This window comes from Mesoplodon bidens, assembly GCF_964165515.1.
Source record: "Mesoplodon bidens genome assembly, chromosome: 12".
In the NCBI taxonomy this organism is placed as follows: domain Eukaryota; kingdom Metazoa; phylum Chordata; class Mammalia; order Artiodactyla; family Ziphiidae; genus Mesoplodon; species Mesoplodon bidens.
Genome location: NC_138168.1, coordinates 86,507,316 through 86,531,306, shown reverse-complemented (window position 1 = coordinate 86,531,306; position 23,991 = coordinate 86,507,316). Strand labels below are relative to the sequence as shown.

The 23,991-nt window shown below is 48.2% G+C and overlaps 2 protein-coding genes across 3 annotated transcripts in view; one reads left to right on the top strand and one right to left on the bottom strand.

Moving 5' to 3' along the window:
- Positions 1-429: 429 nt before the first annotated feature.
- Positions 430-23,991, bottom strand: part of LOC308625857 (solute carrier family 22 member 1) — a 33,983-nt gene continuing 10,421 nt past the window's right edge. Inside the window, exons 3-11 of one of the 2 annotated variants that reach the window (XM_081250465.1) lie at positions 23,132-23,286; positions 20,647-20,815; positions 19,324-19,438; positions 18,980-19,086; positions 15,009-15,223; positions 11,518-11,626; positions 4,405-4,517; positions 3,125-3,224; positions 430-622 (exon numbers count right to left, since the gene is read on the bottom strand). In XM_081250465.1, coding sequence (XP_081106591.1) covers positions 514-622; positions 3,125-3,224; positions 4,405-4,517; positions 11,518-11,626; positions 15,009-15,223; positions 18,980-19,086; positions 19,324-19,438; positions 20,647-20,815; positions 23,132-23,286 — 1,192 coding nt within the window. In that variant the 3' untranslated portion in view covers positions 430-513. Of the gene's footprint in view, positions 623-3,124; positions 3,225-4,404; positions 4,518-9,488; positions 10,046-11,517; positions 11,627-15,008; positions 15,224-18,979; positions 19,087-19,323; positions 19,439-20,646; positions 20,816-23,131; positions 23,287-23,991 lie in introns of those variants that run through there. The other variant, XM_081250466.1, reaches the window with a different exon arrangement.
- Positions 9,011-9,404, top strand: LOC308625863 (large ribosomal subunit protein eL42-like). The gene has a single exon (XM_081250478.1). The coding sequence runs from the start codon at positions 9,036-9,038 to the stop codon at positions 9,354-9,356; it is 321 nt and encodes a 106-aa protein (XP_081106604.1). The 5' UTR covers positions 9,011-9,035; the 3' UTR covers positions 9,357-9,404.

The following is a 23,991-nucleotide window of genomic DNA, read 5'->3' as shown; positions in this document are numbered from 1 at the left end:
ACAATACTTATTCTAGGAAACGAGTTCCGGAGGGCTTTTTTTTTTTTTTTCTTTTGCGGTACGCGGGCCTCTGACTGTTGTGGCCTCTCCCGTTGCGGAGCACAGGCTCCAGACGCGCAGGCTCAGTGGCCATGGCTCACGGGCCCAGCCGCTCCACGGCATGTGGGATCTTCCCGGACCGGGGCACGAACCCGTGTCCCCTGCATCGGCAGGCGGACTCTCAACCACTGTGCCACCAGGGAAGCTCCGGAGGCCTCTTTTATAACAGTATTTAAATTCTATTGGACCTTCCAAATAATTTAGATAATTAAGTACCTGGTAACCACCAACAGCTCTCACTGGAAAGGATAAGTAGATAAAAGACAGCCAGGGCTCTGAGAGACTTAAAACAAAGAAAATAAAACAAAACAAAGCACATGTAGTGTTCTTTAGAGCTGATATTGACTTAGGGGCAGGCATGCAGGAGGACAAGCTTAGGGCTTCCGGGCGTTTCTTCAGAGGATGACTCTGTCCTCAGCTCTGGCACGCGGTCCCCAGTGAAGCATCACTCTCGGGTGCCTGCGAGTTGAATTCTGATGTTTGGATCTGAAGGTAAATCTTGTTTTCTTTGGGCTTTGTTTTCCTGTAGCAATCAAAAATTTAAAATCTAAGTTAAAACACATAATGGGGGACTTTCTTGGTGACGCAGTGGTTAAGAATTTGCCTGCCAGTGCAGGGGACACGGGTTCGAGCCCTGGTCCGGGAAGATTCCACATGCCGCGGAGCAACAAAGCCCGAGCGCCACAACTATTGAGCCCACGTGCCACAACTACCGAAGCCCGTGCGCCTAGAGCCCGTGCTCCACAACAAGAGAAGCCACCGCAATGAGAAGCCCGCGCACCGCAACAAAGAGTAGCCCCCGCTCACCGCGACTAGAGAAAGCCTGTGCCCAGCAACAAAGACCTAGTGCAGCCAAAAATAAATAAATTAATTAAAAATTAATTAATTCATTAAAATAAATTAATTAATTCAATAAAATACATAGTGGCTTGATTAAGAAACTGTTGCAAAGTTGTACCCAGGAATAAGTCTCAAAAGAAGAGGTGAGAACAAGGACAGCAGGTGACAAAGAAGAGAAGGGTCAGCAGAGACCGCCAGTGACCAGTTCTGGTTCTCTGCCTGTTTTGCTATGGCCTGTGTGCTAAGAACGGTTTCTTACATTTTTAAATAGTTTTTGAAAATCAAAAATATTATTTCTTGACACTTGGAAATTAGATGAAATCTAAATTTCAACATCCATAAATAAAGTTGTGCTGAAACTCACAAACCCAGTCGTTTGTGTACGGTCTGTGGCTGCTTCCGTGCCGAAAGGGCAGAACTTAGCAACAGAGACAATGTCCCCGAAGCCAGAAATATTTACTCCCTGGCCCTTTAACAGAAGGAGTTTGCCAACCCTTCACATAGAGCACCTGTTGTGTTGCTGCTTCACTCCATCACCTGACAGTCAACATACCATTTTGAAGCTGGGGACTTTGAGGGTATCTGTCATTATTTCTTTCATCTGTAGGATGGGTATGCTAATGACAGGAGCTGCCTCGCAATGTTTTGAGAGGATGGAGTGAGAAGGCATCTGAAACTCAGTGAAGCTGACACAACGTGAGCCCCCTGTTAGCTAGAGCTACCACTACTCCCATTCCCTGACCTTGTTTCCTGGAAAGTAGGGAAGAAGGTGTCATTGAAATGATCTCTCCGGCAATAGACTGTGGCCACTATTTATGGAATTAGGATAGCAGAGAAAACAGATAATGAAATAAGTGATGATTATACTTTGTGCAGGGCATCATCAAGAACACAGGGTGAACAGGGAGGTGCTGGGCTCAGAGCAGAAGTCCCTGGCCTCACCTGGCAGGCCAGGAATGGCTATGACGATGGAGTGAAGGGATAAACACAACATCTTAAAAGATGACAAAGTGCCTATTAACAAATTGTAATGAAACATTTTTTTTTTTTTTTTTTTTTTTGCGGTACACGGGCTTCTCACTGTTGTGGCCTCTCCCATTGCGGAGCACAGGCTCCGGACTCGCAGGCTCAGTGGCCATGGCTCACATGCCCAGCCACTCCGCGGCATGTGGGATCCTCCCAGACCGGGGCACGAACCCGTGTCCCCTGCATCGGCAGGCGGAGTCTCAACCACTGCGCACCAGGGAAGCCCTATAATGAAATATTTTAAAATCAGGTAGTCAACCTTAGCTATATATGTCTACAACTTGGGACCAAAAAGAAGCTTATTGCCAGAAATTACAAAATGTGTTTACAGTTAAGATAGAGTGTTTGTCCCTTCTGAGAAATGCAGATTTCCTCAAAGCGAGAAGCACAGAGGGCCTGAACGGGTATCGACTGTCATTAAAAGTTCAGGTTTCCGGGTTCCCCCATTCATTTACCAAGTCAGAAACCTAGAAGGCCCAGGCGTCTGCATTCTTCTGCATACTAAGTTTGAGAGTCACTGAGGAAATCAGACCATATGCAAGAAGAATGGAGAGAATCTAAGTTTTATTGAATACCTACTATGTGCCAGGCAACGGATTAGTCGCTATCACCTGCGTTATCTGATTGAACTTTCATAGCAACCCTCTCAAGTATTATTGTGGAAAGGAAGGTTATAGGGCTCCATGACGTTCCCAAAGTCACTTGGCCAAGTAGGCGACCACCCCTGGACTGAACCCAGACCTTAAGGACTGAGTCCACGGAGTCTATTCTCTACTTCCCAGGAACACCTGTGTCCTTACTGTGGGATCCAGAGAACCGAGCCTGTAACGACCACATCATCAAATGCTTTGTCTTTCTTCCTTTCCTTTTTATGGCTTTAAGGGTAGGACCTGGGACTCCACTGAGCACGTGTCCCCATCATAGGAATGAAAATTTTAAGTCATTCTTCTTTGTGAAGAAACTCACTAAGGAATCTGAACCAACAGTCGCTAAAAAGACAGAAGATTGATTTAAAAATAGCCTCCAACTGTGAGCTGTTAACTCGGGGGGGGGGGGTGACCTGGGGACCTTGGTGCTCCACGTGGCCAGCATCACAGACAAATCATTCTATCTCACAGTTTAGGCCAGATGACTGTCTGCCCCAGCGCCCAGGGCTCACCTCCGCAGGTTCTCCGCGTCCTTGATGGTCTCTGGCAAAGCAACCCCCTTGGTCTCTGGAAGAAGCAGCGTCACTCCCCCGGCAAGTAGCCCCAAAGCCGCTTCAGATGAGACAGATTTCACATGGAGCCATTAGAGCATGGTCAATACCATTTACATATGATGACAGCTAACTAAAGAGATGCCTAGGTAACACGCATGTGAGGGTCACTTTTAAAAAGTTGGGAACATCTAGAAAATTAAAGCAATAGGATAACTGGGGAAATAGCAGAGTAAGAAAAGGGAATATTGTCTTTGTTTTACTTCCACATAAGTATATAGTTCTACAGTAACTGATGTTTAAGTATTAGGGGGATTTATTGATTCAGGTACTTCAACAACAATATGGGACTCAATTTTGACTAGTTACTGTATATACAAAATACTATATTAATTTAACATAATATAATATAGTATTTGTATATACTAACCATAATTTATATATTATCATTTATATTCAGTAACTATAATATATATTATATACAATAATGTGTTGTAATATATAATAATATATAATAATATAATACTTTATAACATACATTATATATAAACTATAACATTATATTACAGTTACTATATATAAATATTATGTTACCATATATACATTTGATATGGAGCCTAGGTGATATGTGTGTGGGCAGTGTGGGCCTCTCTTGTTACTCATCACTCCCCGTCACTCCTCGTGGGTTTGCCTGGGCCCAGGCATGGCAACTCTCTACATGGGCAGCCGTTTTGCCCTCCACCCAGTGGTAGGTTTGGGAAGAGGTGGGAGAGTCCCCTCCTCCTTCTCTAACCCAATATAATCAGTAACAAAGCTGATACTAAACTTTGATTCCCATTTGCCCCCTTGTGTCTACTGTCAATTGTTAAGATCTGGAAGCAGAACAGGGATGATAATCTAGCATCTTCAAACCTCTAGCAATTACATGTTAAATGCACAAAAATTGGGAGTCAAATTCGTAAGAAACCAGGAGGCTATGTCAAACGTTCTCTCCGATTCTATTCCATGGAATGAATTATTGGACCTCAGCCATCGGACATAAACCTCTGGCCCACCTTCTAGGAACAGCATCTTATCTTCCCCGTGAAGCAAGACAGAGTGAACCAGGAGCCAATGAAAGAGCAGGCACCATCCTTCCCTTCTGTACGCTCGCTGGGGGATACCATTTGCTCATCAAATAGTTCCCGAGTATTCACACTAAGCTGGAAAGAAGGAATGATAAGTGTTTCATGAAGTCTTACCAAACAAAATGAGTGGTAAGCCGTGCCAAATCTCCATCAGCCTGAAGACCAGGAAGGGGGTGATGACCCCACCCAAGTCACACAGGGAGGAACACACCATCACTCCAAGGTTCCTGATAAAATACAGAGAACAAAAAAGATGACATCTCTGTGCATCAATTTTCCAAATGGTAAACTTGTTTTAAAAGCAAACACACCATTCCCGAACCTCCAGGGAGGGAAGAGGGGCTGGTGATGGAGTTAATCACTGATGATTTAAGCAATCACACCTACATAATGTGCCGAGAGGGTGGCACACCCCAACTCCACAGGGATAGAAGCACCTGTGTTCAGGACCCTTCCAGACCTTGCCCTGTGTACCGCTTCATCTGGCTGTTTATATCCTTTATAATAAACCAGTAAACGTAAGTGCTTCCCTGAGTTCTGTGAGCCATTACAGTAAATTACTGAACTCAAGGAGGGAGTCATGGGAATCTGATTTATAGCCAGTGGTCAGAAGTGTAGGTGGACAATACAGGGCTTGCAACTAGCATCTAAAGTAAGGGCAGTCATGTGGGACTAAGCCTTAACCTGTGAAGTCTGCACTAATTCCAGGTAGTTGATGTCAGAGTTGGATTGTAAGAATTGTTTAGAGATTGGAGAATTGGTTGGTGTCATTAGAGTTCTTCCTTTCACATAGAGGGACAGGGAAAGATAAAGAGAGGATATTAAGAAATGGACAAAGAAAGCCAGAGGGGAAATGTAAGGAAACTGTCTACTTGAAATGACCTCCCTCTTCATCCCTGACAATAGTCTTTGCTCTGAAATCTACTCTGTCTTTTATGAATATAGCCACCACTCTGGCTCTTTTTGTTATTAGTGTTCACATGGAATATCTTTTTCCATACTTCTACTTTTGTGTGTGTGTGTGTGTGTTACACGGGCCTCTCACTGTTGTGGCCTCTCCCGTTGCGGAGCACAGGCTCCAGATGCGCAGGCTCAGCGGCCATGGCTCACGGGCCCAGCCGCTCCGCGGTATGTGGGATCTTCCCGGACCGGGGCACGAACCCGTGTCCCCTGCATCGGCAGGCGGACTCTCAACCACTGCGCCACCAGGGAAGCCCCGTACTTCTACTTTTAAACTATCTCTGCCCTTAAATTTAAAGTTAGTTTCTTGTAGCCGGCATACAGTTGGGTCTTTTTTTTTGCCAGTCTGATATCATTTTCCTTATCTCTGAAAGACTTCTACATTTCTTGTAGTACAGGTCTGCTTGTGATGAATTTGTTCAGCTTTTATATATCTGAAAAAGGTTTTATTTTCCATCCATTTTTTGAAAGTTTATTTTTGGATGAGCCAAGAACTCTAGGTTGACAGTTTTTCTTTCAGTGCATCACAGATGTCATTCTACCATCTTCTGGTTTGCGTTGTTTCCAATGAGAAACCTACTGTCCTTATTATCTTTGTTCCTTTTTCTGAAGTCTTTTTTCTCTGACTGCTTTTTAAGATTTTTGTGATGTGCCTTTCTTGATGTTGTGTGTGTGTGTTCTGGGTCAGTTTGTTCTGTTACACGGCATGCCACTTCAAATTATAAATCCAAGCATTCTTTTATTTTCAGACATTTTCTTCAAGTTTTATTTTTTTCTTGAAGTTCTTTTGTTTCATTATTTCAATTATCTTCTTGGGAACATATGTTTAAACATGATCTCTAAGCCTTTTAAACTCTGCTTATTTCAATCTTATTTTGCAATTCTTAGACCTGTCTTGCCTTTCCTTTACTATATCAGTTCTCCTTTGTACTGCTTTCAAAGTAGTTTTCATTTGTCAAATATTGTAATTTTTCTTTTTGTTTTTTTTTAGCCTGAGCTGACTTCATCTATTATCTTATCACATAGTCTCCCAAGAACTTGCATCTCTGCTTTACACTCTTTTTTTTTCTATTTTTTTGCGGTACGCGGGCCTCTCACTGCTGTGGCCTCTCCCATTGCGGAGCACAGGCTCCGGACGCTCAGGCTCAGCGGCCATGGCTCATGGGCCCAGCCGCTCCGCAGCATGTGGGATCTTCCCAGACCGGGGCGCGAACCCAGGTCCCCTGCATCGGCAGGCAGACTCTCAACCACTGCGCCACCAGGGAAGCCTTACACTCTTATTTTATAGAGATGATTGATTCATTAATATTTTGCATTTAGTTGTAGTATATTTGGCCACACTTTTCATTTGCTTTCTGACAATATTTTTCCCTGTGCATTTTCTTCATTTGCCATTTGCTTTTCCTCTTCCTTTCCCCCTTTCATCTCATGATGTATTTGTATAGCTCCTGGGCAAGTTACTTTTTAATTTATTCTTCTTCTTTCAGTACTATGATTTCTTTCTGTATCAGCTATTTTAGAAGGATTTGCGGGGAGGGGCATGTTCTAGGCTACTAGAAATTTTCTTTCTGACCAGGGTGGTCTGTGATGAGATGGTTTGGCCTCTCTTATCCCTAGTCTACAGGGGCTGAAGGTACAGGACTTCTCACCCTGCAGGGTCTTCTCTTCCACCCCACCTCACAGCACACTGCTCCCTCAAAGGTTCCTGAATGTTATCCCACAGCCTTGCCCTCCCTGCCTCATCTCCAGCCACACAACATCCGGGGGAGGAAGCACATGCCCCCAGCCCTGCATCCTCCCTCTTATTGCAACAAGGGCTTGTGGGTTAGACCCTTCAATGTACACTTCCTACTTTGGAAAACCACTGGCCTTGTCTCAAGTTTGTTGTCACAGTGAGCTTCCCTGGAGTCTTCCAGACCCTCTTAGACGCACTGCATTAGGCAGCCCTTCATCTTCACTATTGTCTTTCAGGGTCATCCTAGTTTCAAAAATGACACTTGCATTTTTTTTTCTTCTGTTTCTCATTCTTCTAATAGCGTTAGTGTGATTTCCAAGAGGAGGGAAAAAAGACACCATTACTTTTTTACAATTTTAAGAAAATAAGTCTTAAAAAGAGAGAAAAATTTGATAAGCACACAGAAGCTAGAGGAAGTGAAGAACTATCCCCTTCTTTAAAATTCATATATCTGTGGGCTTCCCTGGTGGCGCAGTGGTTGAGAGTCCGCCTGCCAATGCAGAGGACACAGGTTCGTGCCCCGGTCTGGGAAGATCCCACATGCCGCGGAGCCGCTGGGCCTGTGAGCCATGGCCGCTGAGCCTGCATGTCCGGAGCCTGTGCTCCGCAACAGGAGAGGCCACAACAGTGAAAGGCCTGCGTACTGCAAAAATAAATAAATAAAAAATAAAATTCATATATCTCTGATACTTCATTCGTTCATTCTACAAGCACCAGGTGACTGGTTAGTACAGCTATAGAACAGTTTCAGGCGGTACAGAGAGGTATGATATGTAGTTCCTGCTTTCAAGGAGCTCATAATATAGTGATGAGGTAAAAATAGGAGGATGATTTTCAATACAAGGCAGAGCATATTGATGCCAAAAGAATGTTCTTGACAATATATGTTGCAGACAGTCAGAAGGAGGATGCTGTTCAACTCTAAAGCCTCCTGTGAATAAGAAGCAGGGTCAAAATGGTTTATCTAGAACCTGTTTGCACTTGAAGTGTCTGTAAAGTAATAATCCCTTTTTTCCAATTTCAATTTGATTCAATTGATTGAAAATATCGAAACTTTCATGACTGTCTTACTTTTGTGTGTGGTGTGTGTGGATCAAGTGTAAGTTTTTTCTGAACATCTGGCCTCCCTTCCTAATTACTGAGAATCCTCATCAAACTGACTCTCTGAACAGTCAAGGGCTCCTTGAGGACACGTCACTTGGCCTTCCTCCACCCAGGGCCAGGCATTCAGTACCCTTGGCAGCTTACATTCTGAGTCAGTCCCCTGGGTCCGGTGGCCATGACAATGGAATTCTTTGGCCCGGCCATTTTAGACTCGGCTCAGAACTGCCAGATGTAGGTTTTTCTCTTTCATTTGTCTTCGTCTCTTTGTACTCATTCCAAGCAACCTTTTCCAGATGAGAATATGAGAGAGGGCCTTTTCACGAAGGGACGGGCAGGAGAGAGGAAAAAGTGAATCAGCGTCACGCTTGTGTCTTCTGGCTTAGGGAGGGGTTCTGAGAGCTGTCCCACTGTAAGAGGGGGAGGAGTAGCTGGAATATTTCTTAGACTTCACTGGTCTGATGACATGGGGAGAAGAAACAATTTACACGGAGGAAAAACGAGTTTAAGGAAATCTGCCAAATGCTAACAAAGATCAGAATTAAAGCTTTAGATAAAGTGGTTAATTACTTTTACAATAAAAATGCTCTTCATTTGGGGATTCCCTGGTGGCGCAGTGGTTGAGAGTCCGCCTGCCGATGCAGGGGACACGGGTTCGTGCCCCGGTCCGGGAAGATCCCACATGCCACGGAGCGGCTGGGCCCGTGGCCGTGGCCATGGCCGCTGAGCCCGCACGTCCGGAGCCTGTGCTCCTCAACGGGAGAGGCCACAACAGTGAGAGGCCCGCGTACCACACACACACAAAAAATGCTCTTCATTTAAACCAAGTCTTCTAAGATACAGATGACAACAAGTCCATGCAAAGACGCTCAACATTATTAGTAATTAGGACAATGTAATTCAAAGTCACAATAATAGCTGTTTCCATGCCGATAGCGCTCTCGCAAACATGATGAATGTTCCTAAAACGCGCCGGACTTTCTGTAAGAAGTGTGGCAAGCACCAACCCCACAAAGTGACACAGTACAAGAAGGGCAAGGATTCTCCGTATGCCCAGGGAAAGTGGCGGTACGACAGGAAGCAGAGTGGCTATGGTGGGCAGACTAAGCCGATTTTCCAGAAAAAGGCTAAAACTACAAAGAAGATTGTGCTGAGGCTTGAATGTGTTGAGCTGAACTGCAGATCTAAGAGAATGCTGGCTATTAAGAGACGCAAGCATTCTGAGCTGGGAGGCGATAAGAAGAGAAAGGGCCAAGTGATCCAGTTCTGAGCTTCATATTCTGTTTTGTTATGAAGACAATAAAAATTTGAGATTGTTTACTTCGTTTAGTTTCAATTGTTTATTTATTTTGGAAGGGAAATAAACAAGTGCCATCCATAAAATTCTCCTTGGGGAAAAAAAAAGTCACAATAATACCACCATTTCCAAGAATTACTTATTTTTTTTAAAGCTGGCGATACCCAGGACTGATGGGGATGCAGAACGACTCGCTCTCTCACGCGCGGCTGGTGGAACAGAAAATGCTGCGGCCACCTTGAAAAACATTCGGACAGTTTCTCGTGAATTTAAACTCACATCCACCACGTGACCCACTCCTAAATTTTTTTTTTTTTTGCTATTCTACTTATTTTTTTTCACACACACACACTGCATTTTATTTTTACAAGAGATAAATAGACTGACACCAAGCATTGTAAATGGATGACCACAACAAAAGCAGCAATGATTGCAATTACCAAACACGAAACACACTCACACTATGTCATAATATTGACGTTCAGTCCAGGAATCCTCCACTGTAACCGCTCCTTTACTTTGCAGTGAAAATTGATTGGTTTATTTTTTGCCTCTGAGTCCTTGTGGGATTTTTTTTTTATTCAAACAGAAAGTCACAAAAATTATAATCATCCTCATCCGTTCACTCAGTCCCATGTAATTAATCACTCCTAAGTTTTTACCTAAGAGAAATGAAGACATATGTCCACTCAAAGACCTGTATGTGAATTCTTATTGGCAGCTGTATCATAATTACCCCAATCTGGAAAGAGCCCAAAGCTCCATGAGCTGGGAAATGGACAAACACATTGTGGCACGTTTTCCACACACGGGACACTACTCAGCAATAAGAAGGAACGAAGCACCGATACACGTCACAGCATGGATGGGTCCCGTGATGCCAAGTGAAAGAAGCCAAACACAATAAGCTACACGCTATGTTATTTCATTTACGTAACATTCCGGAAGAGGCAAAACCACAGGGAGAGAAACCAGACCAGTGGTTGCCAGGTACTGGGGGTGGGAGGGGAGAAGATGGACCACAAAGGGATATGAGGAAGCATTTGGAGGTGATGGAAATGCCTCTATATTACATTGACTGTGATGGTGATGAAACGAATATAATCAACACTAATCAAACTGTACCTTTTAGGGGGAATTTTGCTCTAAGTAAATTCTACCTCAACAAACCTGACCTTAAACAATGAGTCATCTAGGCCTGTTGCTATGTTTACAGAGTCATCATGGGAAAAGCATCAGCTTCAAGGTCAGAAAGAAGCCGGCTCTTGGTTGCCAAGAGGGTGAGGGGGTGGGGGAAGGATAGACTGGGAGTTTGGGATTAGCAGATGCAAACTATTATATATAGAATGGATAAACAACAAGGTCCTACTGTAGAGCACAGGGAACTCTATTCAATATCCTGGGATAAACTATAATGGAAAAGAATATGAAAAAGAATATATACATATATTATGCATAACTGAATCACTTTGTTGTACAGCAGAAATTAACACAACGTTGTAAATCAACTATCCTTCAATGAAAGAAAGAGAGAGAGAGAAAGGAGGGAAGAAAGGGGGGAAGGAAGGAAGGGAGGGAGAGGGAGAGAAAGAAAGGAAGTGGGTTCTTGTCTGGGCCCTGCCACTTTCTAGCTGTGTGACTCTTGGAAGGTCTCTTTCTCTTTGTAAACCTCAGCTTTCTCACATGTAAAATGGGGATCACAGTGATATTATAGGATGACCTGCAGCCCATGTCTGGCAATGCTCTGTATGTCACTGCACAAATATGAACTACTCTTAAGCAAGTTATGTCCAGAGGTGTCAGTGGAGCTGCAGAAGTTTAGACAGCTGGTCGGCGCTAAGGACAGGGCTGCACCTCAGCCTCCCACACGCCGCCCAGGGCTCTCTCCTCTGTGCCAGACGCTTTTCCTCTTGCGCTTGCCCTCCGTACAGGGCACGATGCGACCCTTAGTCCACTGAACCTGTGCATTTCACCTTCTCTACCAGATTAGGCGAGGTCCCTGTCTTTGATGCCCAGCCCCCATCTCAATGTCAAACAATCCACCCTTGGGGCATCTTGGCGGATGGTCCTCACCGAGCCTGGCTGGCCCACAGCTGTGCCAGCGGCCACCCAGCCCACACCACCGTGCACTCACCTGAGGAACGTAGGGTACAACTCAGCATTCACCAGGCACACCATCTGGAACGCGAGGGTGATTCCCATTCGGCCAATACAAGCTACCACGATATTCAACCAGTGCAAATCTGGAGATGAAACACACAGAGGGCGTGGAGAGCAAGTGAGGACTGTGACCATGGAGTTGCTGGGAGAAGCCATGATTGGAACCTTGGACTTCAGAGCTGGAAGGGCCGGAAAGATTGTCTTATCTGACCCCTCCACTGTGGATATGTAAACTGAGTCCTGAAAGGTTTCGGGACTTGATGATGACGCATGAGGGGAGGCCCCGCTGGGCAGAGGGACGAATGTGCTTTTCGAATCTCAGCTCGGCCTCCCGTCAGCGGTGGGACCTGGCAAAAGCTTTACTTCTTCTTCTTTTTTTAAAAAAATTAATTAATTTATTTATATTTTGGCTGTGTTGGGTAGTTGCGGCACACGGGCTCAGTAGTTGTCGCTCACGGGCTCTAGAGCGCAGGTTCAGCAGTTGTGGCACACGGGCTTAGTTGCTCCGCGGCATGTGGGATCTTCCTGGACCAGGGCTTGAACCCATGTCCCCTGCACTGGCAGGCGGATTCTTAACCACTGCGCCACCCTGGAAGTTCACGATTTACTTCTTCATGCTTCAGTCTCCTCAGTTGTAAAATGGGAATAATTTTACCCAGCTTATACGTTGTTGTGAGATTTAGAGATAATGCGTGTCAGATGTGCACCATGCCCACTCCATAAGTGTTGGCTTTTTAATTACCGTGGATAGCGTGGTTGCTGGCACGGTGCCTGAGACGTAATAGGTCCTCAACAGCATGGTTCTCTCGGGCAGAAGTCCTGGAGCTGGTAGAGCAGATTTCTCATCCTCAGCCTAGCGCTCATTTCCCAACACATTTTTTAACCCAAACACCTTTCAGAACAGTCTGAGAATATGAGGAAAGTGAACCCTCATCTCCTCCCAGCAGACTGCTCTCGGTTCTTGATTAGCTGAAGGTACAGGAAGCCCTCTCCTTCCTGGGGAGCCATCAGAGCATTCGGCACCGTCATCCACTTCACCTGGTTGGTAGGTGTTTACCCGAACCCTAAACCACCAGTGACTCCTGAGACAGGCCAGTTCACCAACAAAGCCTCTGGGGTCACAGACAGCGTGTCATCTTGACCCTTGTCCCCATGAGCTGGCTACTCATGGAAGGCATGCTTCCTTTACTCCGGCAGCATGAGGCTCCCAGGACAGCGGACCCGGTGGCCCTAGGACCGAGATGGCCCAGGGCCAGCATAGTCTCTCCAGGTCTTGGCTGCCCTCCACCTGGTGGAGAACCCAAGCCAAGCCTTTAGTTAGGGACCACACCTCCCAGCTCCCAAAAGAGAGAAGATAAAGGAATTCACTCAGATATCTAGAGGGGGGCCCTTGTCACAAATTATGTGGCCTTCGATCGATTTGGCAAGATGCTCTACTGGACATGCACAGCATCCCTGCCCTCAGAGAACTGCCCTGCCTTTGCCAGGGCCCGGGCCACTCTCCTCAGCAGCCAGAGGGCCCAGTTAGAACCACAGTCCTGCCACGTGGCTGCCCTATGCAGAGCCAGGTGGTTTCCTTCCATGATCGGGATAAGATCCACGCTGGCATCTCCTGCTAACCCCTGACCTCACTCTGGCTGTCCTCGCCCCTGCCTGCCCAGCCCTAGTCACAAGGGTCCAGCTGTTCCTCCTCCAATGCCCAGCTCTCCCCATCCATGGGGTCCTCGCTCTTGCTGTTCCCCTGACTGGAAAGCTCCTTCCGAGGATGTTTACATGGCTCGTCCCCACTTCATTCAGGTTTCCTAAGGCCACCTGTGACCACCAGACAAAGAATTATCGCCCCGTCCCTCTTCCTCCTTCTCTTTTTCATCTAGAACATAAGCTCCACAAAACAGAAACTTTCTCTGCTTTGCTCACATCTGAGATCCTAGGGCCGAGATGCCTGCTACATCAAGTGCATAGAAGGTAACTGAAATATTTCCTTGTTGGGAGGTGGTGGTGGCAGTGAAGGCTTATCATCTAATGTGATGGGGACTAAATGGGGGCAAGTGGAGAGGGTGGGCACTGGGAGGAGGGTCCTGGGGGGTGCAGGACAGAGGGGGTGATGCCTGAGCTCCCTCTCCACTTAGGCATCACCTAAGGTTTATCCCTGAGGTGATAAACAGTCTCAGACCTCAGGCTCCCTCTCAGCACTCCATGCTGTTACTAAAAAATAAAAATACAAATAAAAATCTTCCCATTCATTCCATTTTACCAGGATTCCAGAAAAAGGGAGATGGAGAGAAAATGGGTGAAATCGATTTCAGATGCACTCTACCTCTTTTCGTGTCTTCTTCGTTCTCTCTTCACCAAAGGAGGGAGAAAGAAACTTGAGTTACGTTTTTCCATCTCTTTAAATTTCCAGCCTGATCTATAGAACCTGCTTCTTGAGAATACAGATTTTACAGGATGTTTCCCATAATATCCTATCCAAAATCCTGCCAAAACGACTCAAACCAATGAGCTCAGAGCACAAGCAATAAAAACTGAGAGAATAGCAAATCTGCCTTCGTATTTTTTTTAACATTTCCAAAAGTAACAGATGAGAAAGGCAATTTATGTACTTAAATTAAAACCAACCAAATGATTCTGCTTTGGCTTATCTTGGATTGCTAAGAATTATGGAGTAAAGCACACAGGTACCAAAATGACTGGTGTTAGAAAGACTAGCAACACCAAGCATTGGTGAGGATGTGCAACCATGGGAATGCTCATGCATCACGGTGGGAGTGTGAATTGGTCCAACCATATGGAAAGCTGTCTGGCTATATCTACTAAAACTAACATACGTCCCCCTCGCAGCAAGGGAAATGACTGTCCACGAAAAGATGTGCCCGAATGTTCACTGCAGCCTTAATCCCAATAGGCAGACACTGGAGACCACACAGCTGTCAATCAACAGTGGCGTGGATATATAGTGGGGTATTCATACACTGGGATGCTTCACGATAAGGAAAAAGTACAAACTTCACTCTCGTGACAACGTGGACGAACCTCGTGGACATAAGGATGAGCAAATGAAGTGAGGCCATACAGAGTACATGTGGTATGGTTCCGTTTGTATGAAGTTCATGAACAGTCAACATTAATCTGCAGTGGCAGAGACCAGAGTAGTGGTGACCCATGCAGGGGTGGTGAATACTGATGGTCAAGGAGGGTGAGGAAACCTTCCGAGATGTTGGCAATGTTCTTTATCTTTTTGTAGGTCGTGGTGCCCAGGGTTACACACATGTAAAAATTCACTGGCTTGAACACTTATAATGGGCTCATTGTACGAATGTTATACCTCAATGTAAATGTTTTAAAAAATGATTCTAGACTCAGGTAATGCCTTGTCTTTGTGTCTGTTCCAGAGGCTTATGAAAGAATTAACACATTATTCCCACAATTCAATGACCCGGAAGATGATGAAAGTGGACCACTCACCGTGTGAGATAAAGATCATGAGGAAGCAGGCTGCCCCCACCACCAGATTGGACCCAGCCAGCGGGTAGAGGCGGCCAAAGCGCTCGATGGTGACGAGGATGATGAAGGCCGCCGGGAATTCGACCAGAGCCGAGTAGAAGAAATCCAGATAGAGGTTCCCGCCGGTGACGCCCATGTGCATGATGAGGCCCTGGTAGAGTACGGAGCTGGTGAACCTGAGCAGGGAGGAGAGGCCGGGTCAAAGGCAAGCTCCTCAGAGGAGGGGAGATTTAGGATTCTGGCTGGGAGGATAAAGGACACTGCGAGCTGGGTGTAGAATGTTCTAGAGCAATATGAGAAGAGGGGGATCAAAATCAAGAAAGGGGCCCTCGATGAGACCCTCCTTTCACAATTTATGTGAGGGTGTGACTTACAGGATAGGTTCACGTTTTCGAGAAATGGCAAACAATGGTAGCTACTGTTTACTGCGCACCTGGGTGCTGGCCCTGCTCTGAGCACTGCATGTGCCCTACCTCATCAGATGCTCCAACGGCCTCCAAGGGGAAGGGCAGGAGAAGCAGTGGTGAGTGAGCCGTTTCAGGAATCAGACTGTTGTATGAGCTGTGTGGTCTTAAGTAAGTGAACTAACCTCTCTGTGCCTCAATTCCTTCAGCTGTGAATTTGGGTTGTCTTGAGAATTCATTGAGGTAATGGACAAAAAGTGCTCAGTATAGTTCCGGGCACATAGTGGGCACTCAGTGAAGATGAGATTTTACCGCTGTCATTGTTGTCTTTCCAAGGGCAAGGATCCCGAGCACAACCGGGTGGAGAAGCCGGCCGAGTCTTTCCACCTCCACAGTGGGCCTCCCCCCACACATCACACCATCTTTAACAGGCATTATTCCCTTACTCTTTTTTTTTTTTTTTTTTTTTTTTTTGCGGCACGTGGGCTTCTCACTGTTGTGGCCTCTCCTGTCGTGGAGCACAGGCTCTGGACACACAGGCTCAGCGGCCATGGCTCACGGGCCCAGCCGCTCCGCGGCATGTGAGATCCTCCCGGACTGGGGCACGAACCCACGTCCCCTGCATCAGCAGGCGGACTCTCAACCACTGCGCCACCAGGGAAGCCCCTTACTCCTTTTACCTCATATCCCGCTGCATGACCCCTTCATCCATATTCGAGGAAAGAATAGCAGTGTTACAGAAAATGGCACACAGACCGATGGGGACCAGCACAGTCACTCCCACTCAGGGGAAAATTTAGAGAGTCCCATGTGTCACTTTTGGTCAGACTACATAATTTTGGAACATTGAATGATTCTATTGGTACAGTTGTTCCTCACTATCCTTTGAGGATTGGTTCCAGGAGCCCCCAGGATACCAAAATCCAAGGATGCTCAAGACCCTTGTATAAATTGGCATAGTATTTGCATAGAACTTATGCACATCCTCCCGTATACTTGAAATCATCTCTAAATAATTTATTATACCTAATATAATGTAAATGCTATGTAAATAGTTGCTAGCATGCAGCAAATTCAAGTTTTGCTTTTGGGGACTTTCTGGAATTTTTTTCAGATATTTTTGATCTGCAGTTGGTTGAATCCCCAGATGCAGAACCTGCAGATATGGAGGGCCGACTGTATTTACACTGTGAGAAGAGATTTAGGTGGATAAGAAATTATTTTCTTATAGAAATGCCAATTGCCCATCAGCTCCAAAACTGAGATCACAGCATATGTTTCTCATTACTATACCCCATGGTTTTATAAAGCTGCACCCAGAGTAGCATGGGATGCTTTTGTTTCTAGTCCTAAATTATTCCTGGTTGAACCAAAGGGTCAAGAATACAAGAAGAGGACTTCCCTGGTGGTCCAGTGGTTAAGAATCCGGCTTCCAATGCAGGGGACACAGGTTCGATCCCTGATCGGGGAACTGAGATCCCACATGTTGCGGGGCAGCTAAGCCCACGCACCACAGCTACTGAGCTCACTCATCCTGCATGCTGTAACAAAGATCCTGTGTGCCACAACTAAGACCCGACGCAGCTGAATAAATAAATATTTTTTTAAATGTAAATTAAAAAAAAATACAAGAAGGAAGGCACTGGCAGGAACTCAATGAGTTAAGGTGAGCCCGGTAGGGTCCTCCATGCTGGTTAGCTTAGCCGGTTAAATGGGAACAGTCACCTTTAACCCATAAAGAGACTGATCCAAGAGAAAGGAATGGAGAACCCTGAGTTTTCTGTCCAAAAAGACCCCCAAAAAACAAACAAAAAACTAGCAAGAGTTAACAAATGTGCAGGGCTGCCATCTTTTGGCAGGACCCATGAATTGCATGCACATATTAAAACACAAACAGCAATTTGTAGTTGTCAGGTGTAAGCCCTTTATACATATTATCTCATTAACTCTTCCAACAGGCCTGTGAGTAGGTCCTATCATGACATCCACTGGCTGATGAGGAAACTGAGTCACAGAGATCACGAAGCTTCCTGACACTCACACAGCCAGGAAGTGATGGGCACGCCTCCCGAGATGCTGTGATGAATGGACTGGATGGGGGGGGGGGAGCGGTGGACAGCAGGAGAAGGAGTCCAGGGGCCAGAGCGCGTGAGGCCTTGTAGGAAGGAATCTGATTTCCTTCTCGGTGGACTAGGAAGCCAGTGAGGACGTGGACGAGGGGGTGACCCGGTCCATGCCCTTTGCCTGCTTTGTGAGCAGTTCCTGGGGGGACAGGAGTGGGGTCAGACCACCAGTGAGGAGGCTGCTGCAACAACACGGATGAGAGATCACGACACTCCAACGGGGACCCGAGAGTGCAGGTGACGAGGAATGGCAGAGTCTCAGTATATTTTCAAGACAGAGCAGAATCTGCCCAAGGATTGCGTGGAGGGGTGTAAGACAGCAGAGGGGACAAAACCGCCACGTTGACAGGAGTGGGAATGGGCCGTGCAGTCATATAGGAGGGGAGTAAGCCTTCCTATCTGCAGAGTCCCGGGCCTCCACACCGAAGAGACATTGCTGAGTCGAATACTGAGCATCCTGAGAAACGCACCAGGCACCTGGGGTGTTTGCAGAGGCCCATCACGTAGCGGGCACAGGACTCCTGGGCCTGCCCTGAGACACAGTGACCGGGGCTGCCAGGACAGGGTCAGGTTAGCCTGGCATCTAAAGAACTTGGGGTGGATTCTGTGGAACAGTGGTCATTCATTCAACCTTCAGCAAATATTTACTGAGGGTGCCAGGGGCTGCCCTCTTAGTTGGAACCCTTATTTCACGGAAGGGCAAACAAGTGCAGGGCAGCAGAGCGACTCCAGTGGAAGGGAAGCCCAGGGTCCAGCTACTCAGCCCAGGTATTCGGGGAGTAACTGAATAACCTCCCTCGTGCTGAGGAGAAAGCCCTGATGTCGGGAGCTGACCCAGCACCCCTTGAGGAAAGAGGGTGGGGGCCCCATCTCCAGGTAGCTACCTGGGAGGTGGACGCAGCCCTGGGGGTGTGCCGGGCGTACATGGGTGAATCTGGATGTGGATGTGAGTTTCCTAATGCGGGGGTGAAAAAAAGCACTGATACTCTCATCGGGGTCTATAGAGGTCTTAGATGAGAGAAAGGGCTCTTCCTCCTTGAAAGCACCAGGAGCCACTGACATCTCATCCACCTTCTGACGCTATGTCAAGACTTGGCTACTCCCCAAAGACGAGACGTGTGGGATTTGAGGCAACCTTGAGAACCCTCCGTGCAGCTTACTGTTGACCTTTCTTATGGAAGAATTTCTTCTTACTAAAATGAGGCCCTTCCTCTACTATGCAATCCTCAAGGGAGAAATCAGGTGTCTTTTTAAGGGCTCTCTGACCACTGGAAAACCATCTGGAAATTCCTTTTCATGCTTCTCTTTTTCCACCTGAGTTGTTCCACTGTCTTTAACTTGTACCTGGGTATGTAGGTAAGCCCACCAGTTCCATCTGGGGACAGGCGTCAGAAAGGCCCCTTACCACAGGTACATCAGGATGAAGGTGTGCTTCCTCAGGCATGGCGTGCGGAACAGGTCTACAAACGAGGGGCTCAGCTTTTCAGTGACATCCTCTTTGAGAGTCAGCATCTAGGAAGGAGTCAGGGCATCAGCTGCATCCAAGCTGCCGTGAGCAGGAAACACCATCAGGGCCCCCTTTCCTGGCCCCCGCCCCGAGGTCGGTCCTCACATGGCTGGCCCCCACACCCATCACCCCAAATGTCACCAGTGCCCTCTTGCCTCCCAAGGCAGCCCCACAGGCATGCTCTAAGTCATAAATGCAACCCAAAGTTCACTGACGGGAGAAACCCTCTGCTAGTTTGTCACCTTTAGATCAGCTGGAGGCAATTTCCCATTCTTTTGGGCTATGTGGTCCATTATCTTTACTGCTTGAGCGCTTCTCTTTTGCGATAACAGCCATCGAGGAGACTCGGGCACAAACCTGTGGACACAGATCATCATTACGTCTCATTTTCTGCAGAGCTCATCTGATGTTAAGCCCCGATCAGAGCGAAGATGCTGCTCAGACCAGCCTGCCCTCCTCACGCTGGGACTGTAATTCCTCAAGCGTCTGGTGGACGAGGATCTGGGGCCACTGTGTGCTGGCCCAGAGACCCCACACGGGAGCTCTGTGAGTCACTCGTGCTCTTACTGCCACCTGCTAAGATTTACGGACCAAAAGAGAACCATCGCTTCCTATGTAGCCTTCATCCGGTGGGGCGGGGGTCCCATTCTCTCCTGGAAGCCAGCAGCCCTTCTCCCCACCCCAGGAACTCTCTCACACGTAATAGATGCTCCACATGCCCCACCCCTTGCGATACAGCAGATGCCTCCTTGTAAGACAGGGCCTGTGGAACATGTCTCAAAATATTTCCAAAACAAAATAAACTATAGTCACTTTTCTTTAGCATCAGGTACACCATGGTGTCTATTTCAAATGGGACAAGGATGATATAAAGTCAAAGACTGGGAATCTCTGGTCATCTGAAAACACACAGGTATAGTCTCACCCAGCCCGGCCATCGGGACTCAGCCAGGGGGTCCCGTCACCGGAGGGCCCCTTGTTTCACATGACAAGGAGGGCGCAGGCTCTTCCTGAACGGGAGTGTACTTAGAGCCGCAGTCTTGAGAAACTGGGCGGACTCGATGCCTCCCACGGATAAGATCTGCCCTCAGCAAAACAGTGACAAAAGCTGCATGGACGCGACTGTTCTCTCCACAAGCCTCTCTGCTACCACGCACCTCCCCCCCCCACCGACCCCCGCTTCCCTCTCCCACAATAAAAACTCAGCTGTCTAGGTGCCCCTCCCTTCACCCTGCCAAGGGCTGACAGCTACTAAGATTAACAGCTCACTTGAACGGGTTTTGTTCATAACGGTTCAATGTGCACACTCCCCAAAGATCACTTCATCCCTTCATGCACTCGACAGACAGCGGATGCCTCCTTTGGGACTCGGTGCCCTCTGTCTGACTCGTAGCATCCCAGCCTCTATCTTGGGGACGCGAGCTGAAGGAAGCTCTGTTTGAGGGCAGCGCCCCGGGGGAATGTGACAGAACTCCCCAAACGGCACAGAAGGCTGTAAGCCGCAGGCCTGCGGGTAGGGCCGCCCTGGCCGCCGGGAAGACGGGGTCCCCGCGAGGACACAGTACCAGTAGCACAGCGGGAGGACGAAGGTGGGCAGAGAGACGGCCAGCTGGAGCCAGCGCCAGTGAGGGACAGCGTAGGCCAGCCCGGAGAGCAGCACGAGCCCCACCGTGAACGCCACCTGGTAGAGGATCGCCACCGTTCTTCTGTAGCCCAAGCCCACGAATTCTGTGACTGAAACAGGAGAAACGTCACTGGTGGGCTCCCCCGAGGAGAGAAGCCAGGGCGGCGCGCCCCCGCCCCCTCCGTGCGCCCCCGCGGCTCGTTCCCCAAACGCCCTTCCGCCTCCCCCCCGCACGAGGCCCAGCCCTTTTGTCCCGGCTCTCCTGCAGCCGCCCCTTTCTGAACCCCCCCGCATCTGCCGTCTGGAATTCTTCTTTTCAGTCTGCCGGGCTCTCTTCCCCGGAGCCTTCCTTCCTCCCATGGGCTCCGGGCCGCGCTGGACTATTTTCCACGACCCCCAGGAGCGCTCGTTGATTTCACGACCGTCTTTGAGGACCTGGCCCTGTTGTGGGTGTTTGGATGTATCGTGAGCTCAGCCGGCAGAGTCCTGCCCTCCTAAGCCCGCATTCTCGTGAGAGATGGTGGACGACACACACAAGTGAGTAGGTCACAGCCGGGTCCTAAGGCGCTGCGCGCTGTGCAGAGAGAACAGGTAGATGGCCCGAGGGGATTCGGGAGAGTCCAGGGTGGAGGGGTTGCAGATTTTCAGAGAGCGGTGGGGTGGAGCTCGTGCATGACATTTGAGCCAAGACCTGCGAGAGGTGAGGGAGTTTAGCCGAACACAGAAGGGCGAAGCGAGTTCCAGCCAGAGGAAACAGCAGCACGGTGGCCCTGTGGACGAGGACCCCCGTCAGTGGGGCAATGCGCCCTCCTGGGGGGCCTCATAGGCTTGCCGAGGACATGGGCTTCCACTGCGGGAAACGCAGAGCCGCCGGCACAGGGGTGACGCGATCCCACGTCTATGAAAGGCTCGCTGTGCTGCTGCCTGTAGGTGCCCCAGGGAGACCACCGTGGAGGTGAGGTGACGCTGGTGTCTGGGAGCCGTGGAAGCAGCAGGGGAGTGAGATGAACGGTGTTCCGGAGGGATTTTGAAAGTAAAGGGCACAGCAGGGCTGGGGAGGGGGGCACAGGTAGAACGGGCTGGGGAGGGGGGAGGACAGTCTCCTGGATCCTGCCACGTTGAGGCGTCAGGGGGCAGAGGAGGAGTCAATACAGGGGACTGCGCAGGAGCCGCGTGCGCAGGACCAGGGAGCGTGTGGCCCACAGCAAGCGGGGACAGCCGCAGGAAGCACGGGGCCAGGGGTAGCTGTCCCTCCACCACAGGTAAAGGGGGTTCCCGGTGGGCCTCCCTTTCTCTCTAGCCTTTGAGCTCCTTGAGAGAGGACAGGGGCCTTATCTCTCTTGGCACCCCATCTCGCCCCCTGCCAGCCAAATGGCAGCAGGTGCATGCGCTGCAGGGAGGAGTATGGGGCGGGCATCCCTCTAGGCTACACCTGGGGCACTTCATCTACCTCACAGCCTTGTCATTCCCATGCGGAGGATCCTGAGGCACGGAGAGGTTATGGAACGTGTCTGTAAGACCACACAGCCGGTCAGTGTTGGGTGTAGATTTGACCTCAAAATTAATCCTCTTCACCATGTGCCAAGTAGTGCACGGTCAGCATATAGGTGGCTGGGCTGTCACTAAATATGTGCTGAGCTCACTAAACCAGGGTGTGCATGGTTTCTCAAGGGAGGAATATGATTTTTCTTGGCTCTAGTGAACTATTTCTCAGGATGCCAAGCCATAGGATGTCGTTTTCAGAGATGGCAAGACATGGCAGAGATGTGGATTATCCTCACTGCTGTCTGATGTGCCCCAAAACCAGCTGAGGGAAGCACAGATGGTTCTCATACTACCTTCTTCTAAGGAAGTAGTTTTCATTTTCTATTCTTACCCTTCAGAGAAAATTTGAAAAAAAAAAGTATATAGAATTACATTGCTTTACACTTCATTTTTTAAAATCATTATGTTTATCTCTTATTTCCTCTATGTCTTCTCTCCTAACTGTTTCGTGTCCTTCAAACCAGTTGAGTTTGTTGTATTTACTTTGAAAGATGCTGGTTCTTTCATATTTAAAACGTTAGGATACTCTCCCACCTGCCTCCGCTTCCTGCACACCCCAATCGCTGTAACCACATCACATGTGATCTTCTTTTCCCAAACGGATTAGCTGATATGGAAGCACTGATTTATTTAAGTGTCTGTCAAACAAAAAGAGAGAGCGCGAGCAAGAGAGAGAGAGAAGGCCATCCTGACAGCATGCCCAGCCCTAGTCACGCAGACAACAAATCCAGCTAGAATGACCACACTTTCTCTAGACCCTGCAAACATCTTCTTCCGCCAAAAAACCCAGCTCCACATTCGGCTTCATCCCATTCTACCCCACGACCTGACTTCCGTGGCTCCTTAAAGTGTGTGCAAACCTCAGGCCAGTGGATGCTTACTCAAGGTGTAGCCAGCCGTCCAGCTGCCCTTGCTGACCAGCCCCTGCCCCAGGCGGAAGAGCAGCAGGGACGTGTAGTCTGGAGCAACCGCCGTCAGGACGCCCAAGATGGCGCTGATGAGGGTGGTGGCCAAGAGGCATACTTTACGGCCAAACCTTCAGAGGCAAGGAGACAGCGAGGTGAGGTGAGTACTGAGTATTCACAGGGACGATGGGACAGCAAGTGTCTAGAGACAAGACAGTTTTTCTGAGGGACCGTGCAGTCCGTTGATCACTGCCCCTCCTCAAAGCCTGACCCGGTCCATCCTCAGTGAAGAGCGACCAGCGGCTCTTGCGAGGTTAATTAAGCCACTCTGAAGAGGAATCCTGATCGCTCTCAGCAATATGGCGTCTCAGCCAAGGATGAGTGGCCTCCCTCACTGACTCTCCTAGTTCTCAGACTCATCTCCTCTCATTACCTTTGTATTTAACAGACTGTGTTATTATTAACAGGGTGCACCAGAAACCAGGCTTTTCCCCCCACATAGTCTTATCGATGGCCATACAAGTTTTTCTGGGAAAACCTTCAGTTCTAATAGTATAAATATTTTTTAATAAATTTATTTATTTTATTTTATTTATTTTTGGCTGTGTTGGGTCTTCGTTGCTGCGTGTGGGCTTTCTCTAGGTGCTGTGAGTGAGGGCTACTCTTCGTTGTGGTGTGTGGGCCTCGCATTGCGGTGGCTTCTCTTGTTGTGGAGCACGGGCTCTACAGCACAGGCTCAGTAGTTGTGGTGCACAGGCTTAGTTGCTCCGCGGCATGTGGGATCTTCCCAGACCAGGGGTCAAACCCATGTCCCCTGTATTGGCAAGCGGATTCTT

Coding starts and splice junctions, on each gene's coding strand:
- LOC308625863 (XM_081250478.1), top strand. CDS start 9,036: ATGATGAATGTTCCTAAAACGCGCCGGACTTTCTGTAAGAAGTGTGGC.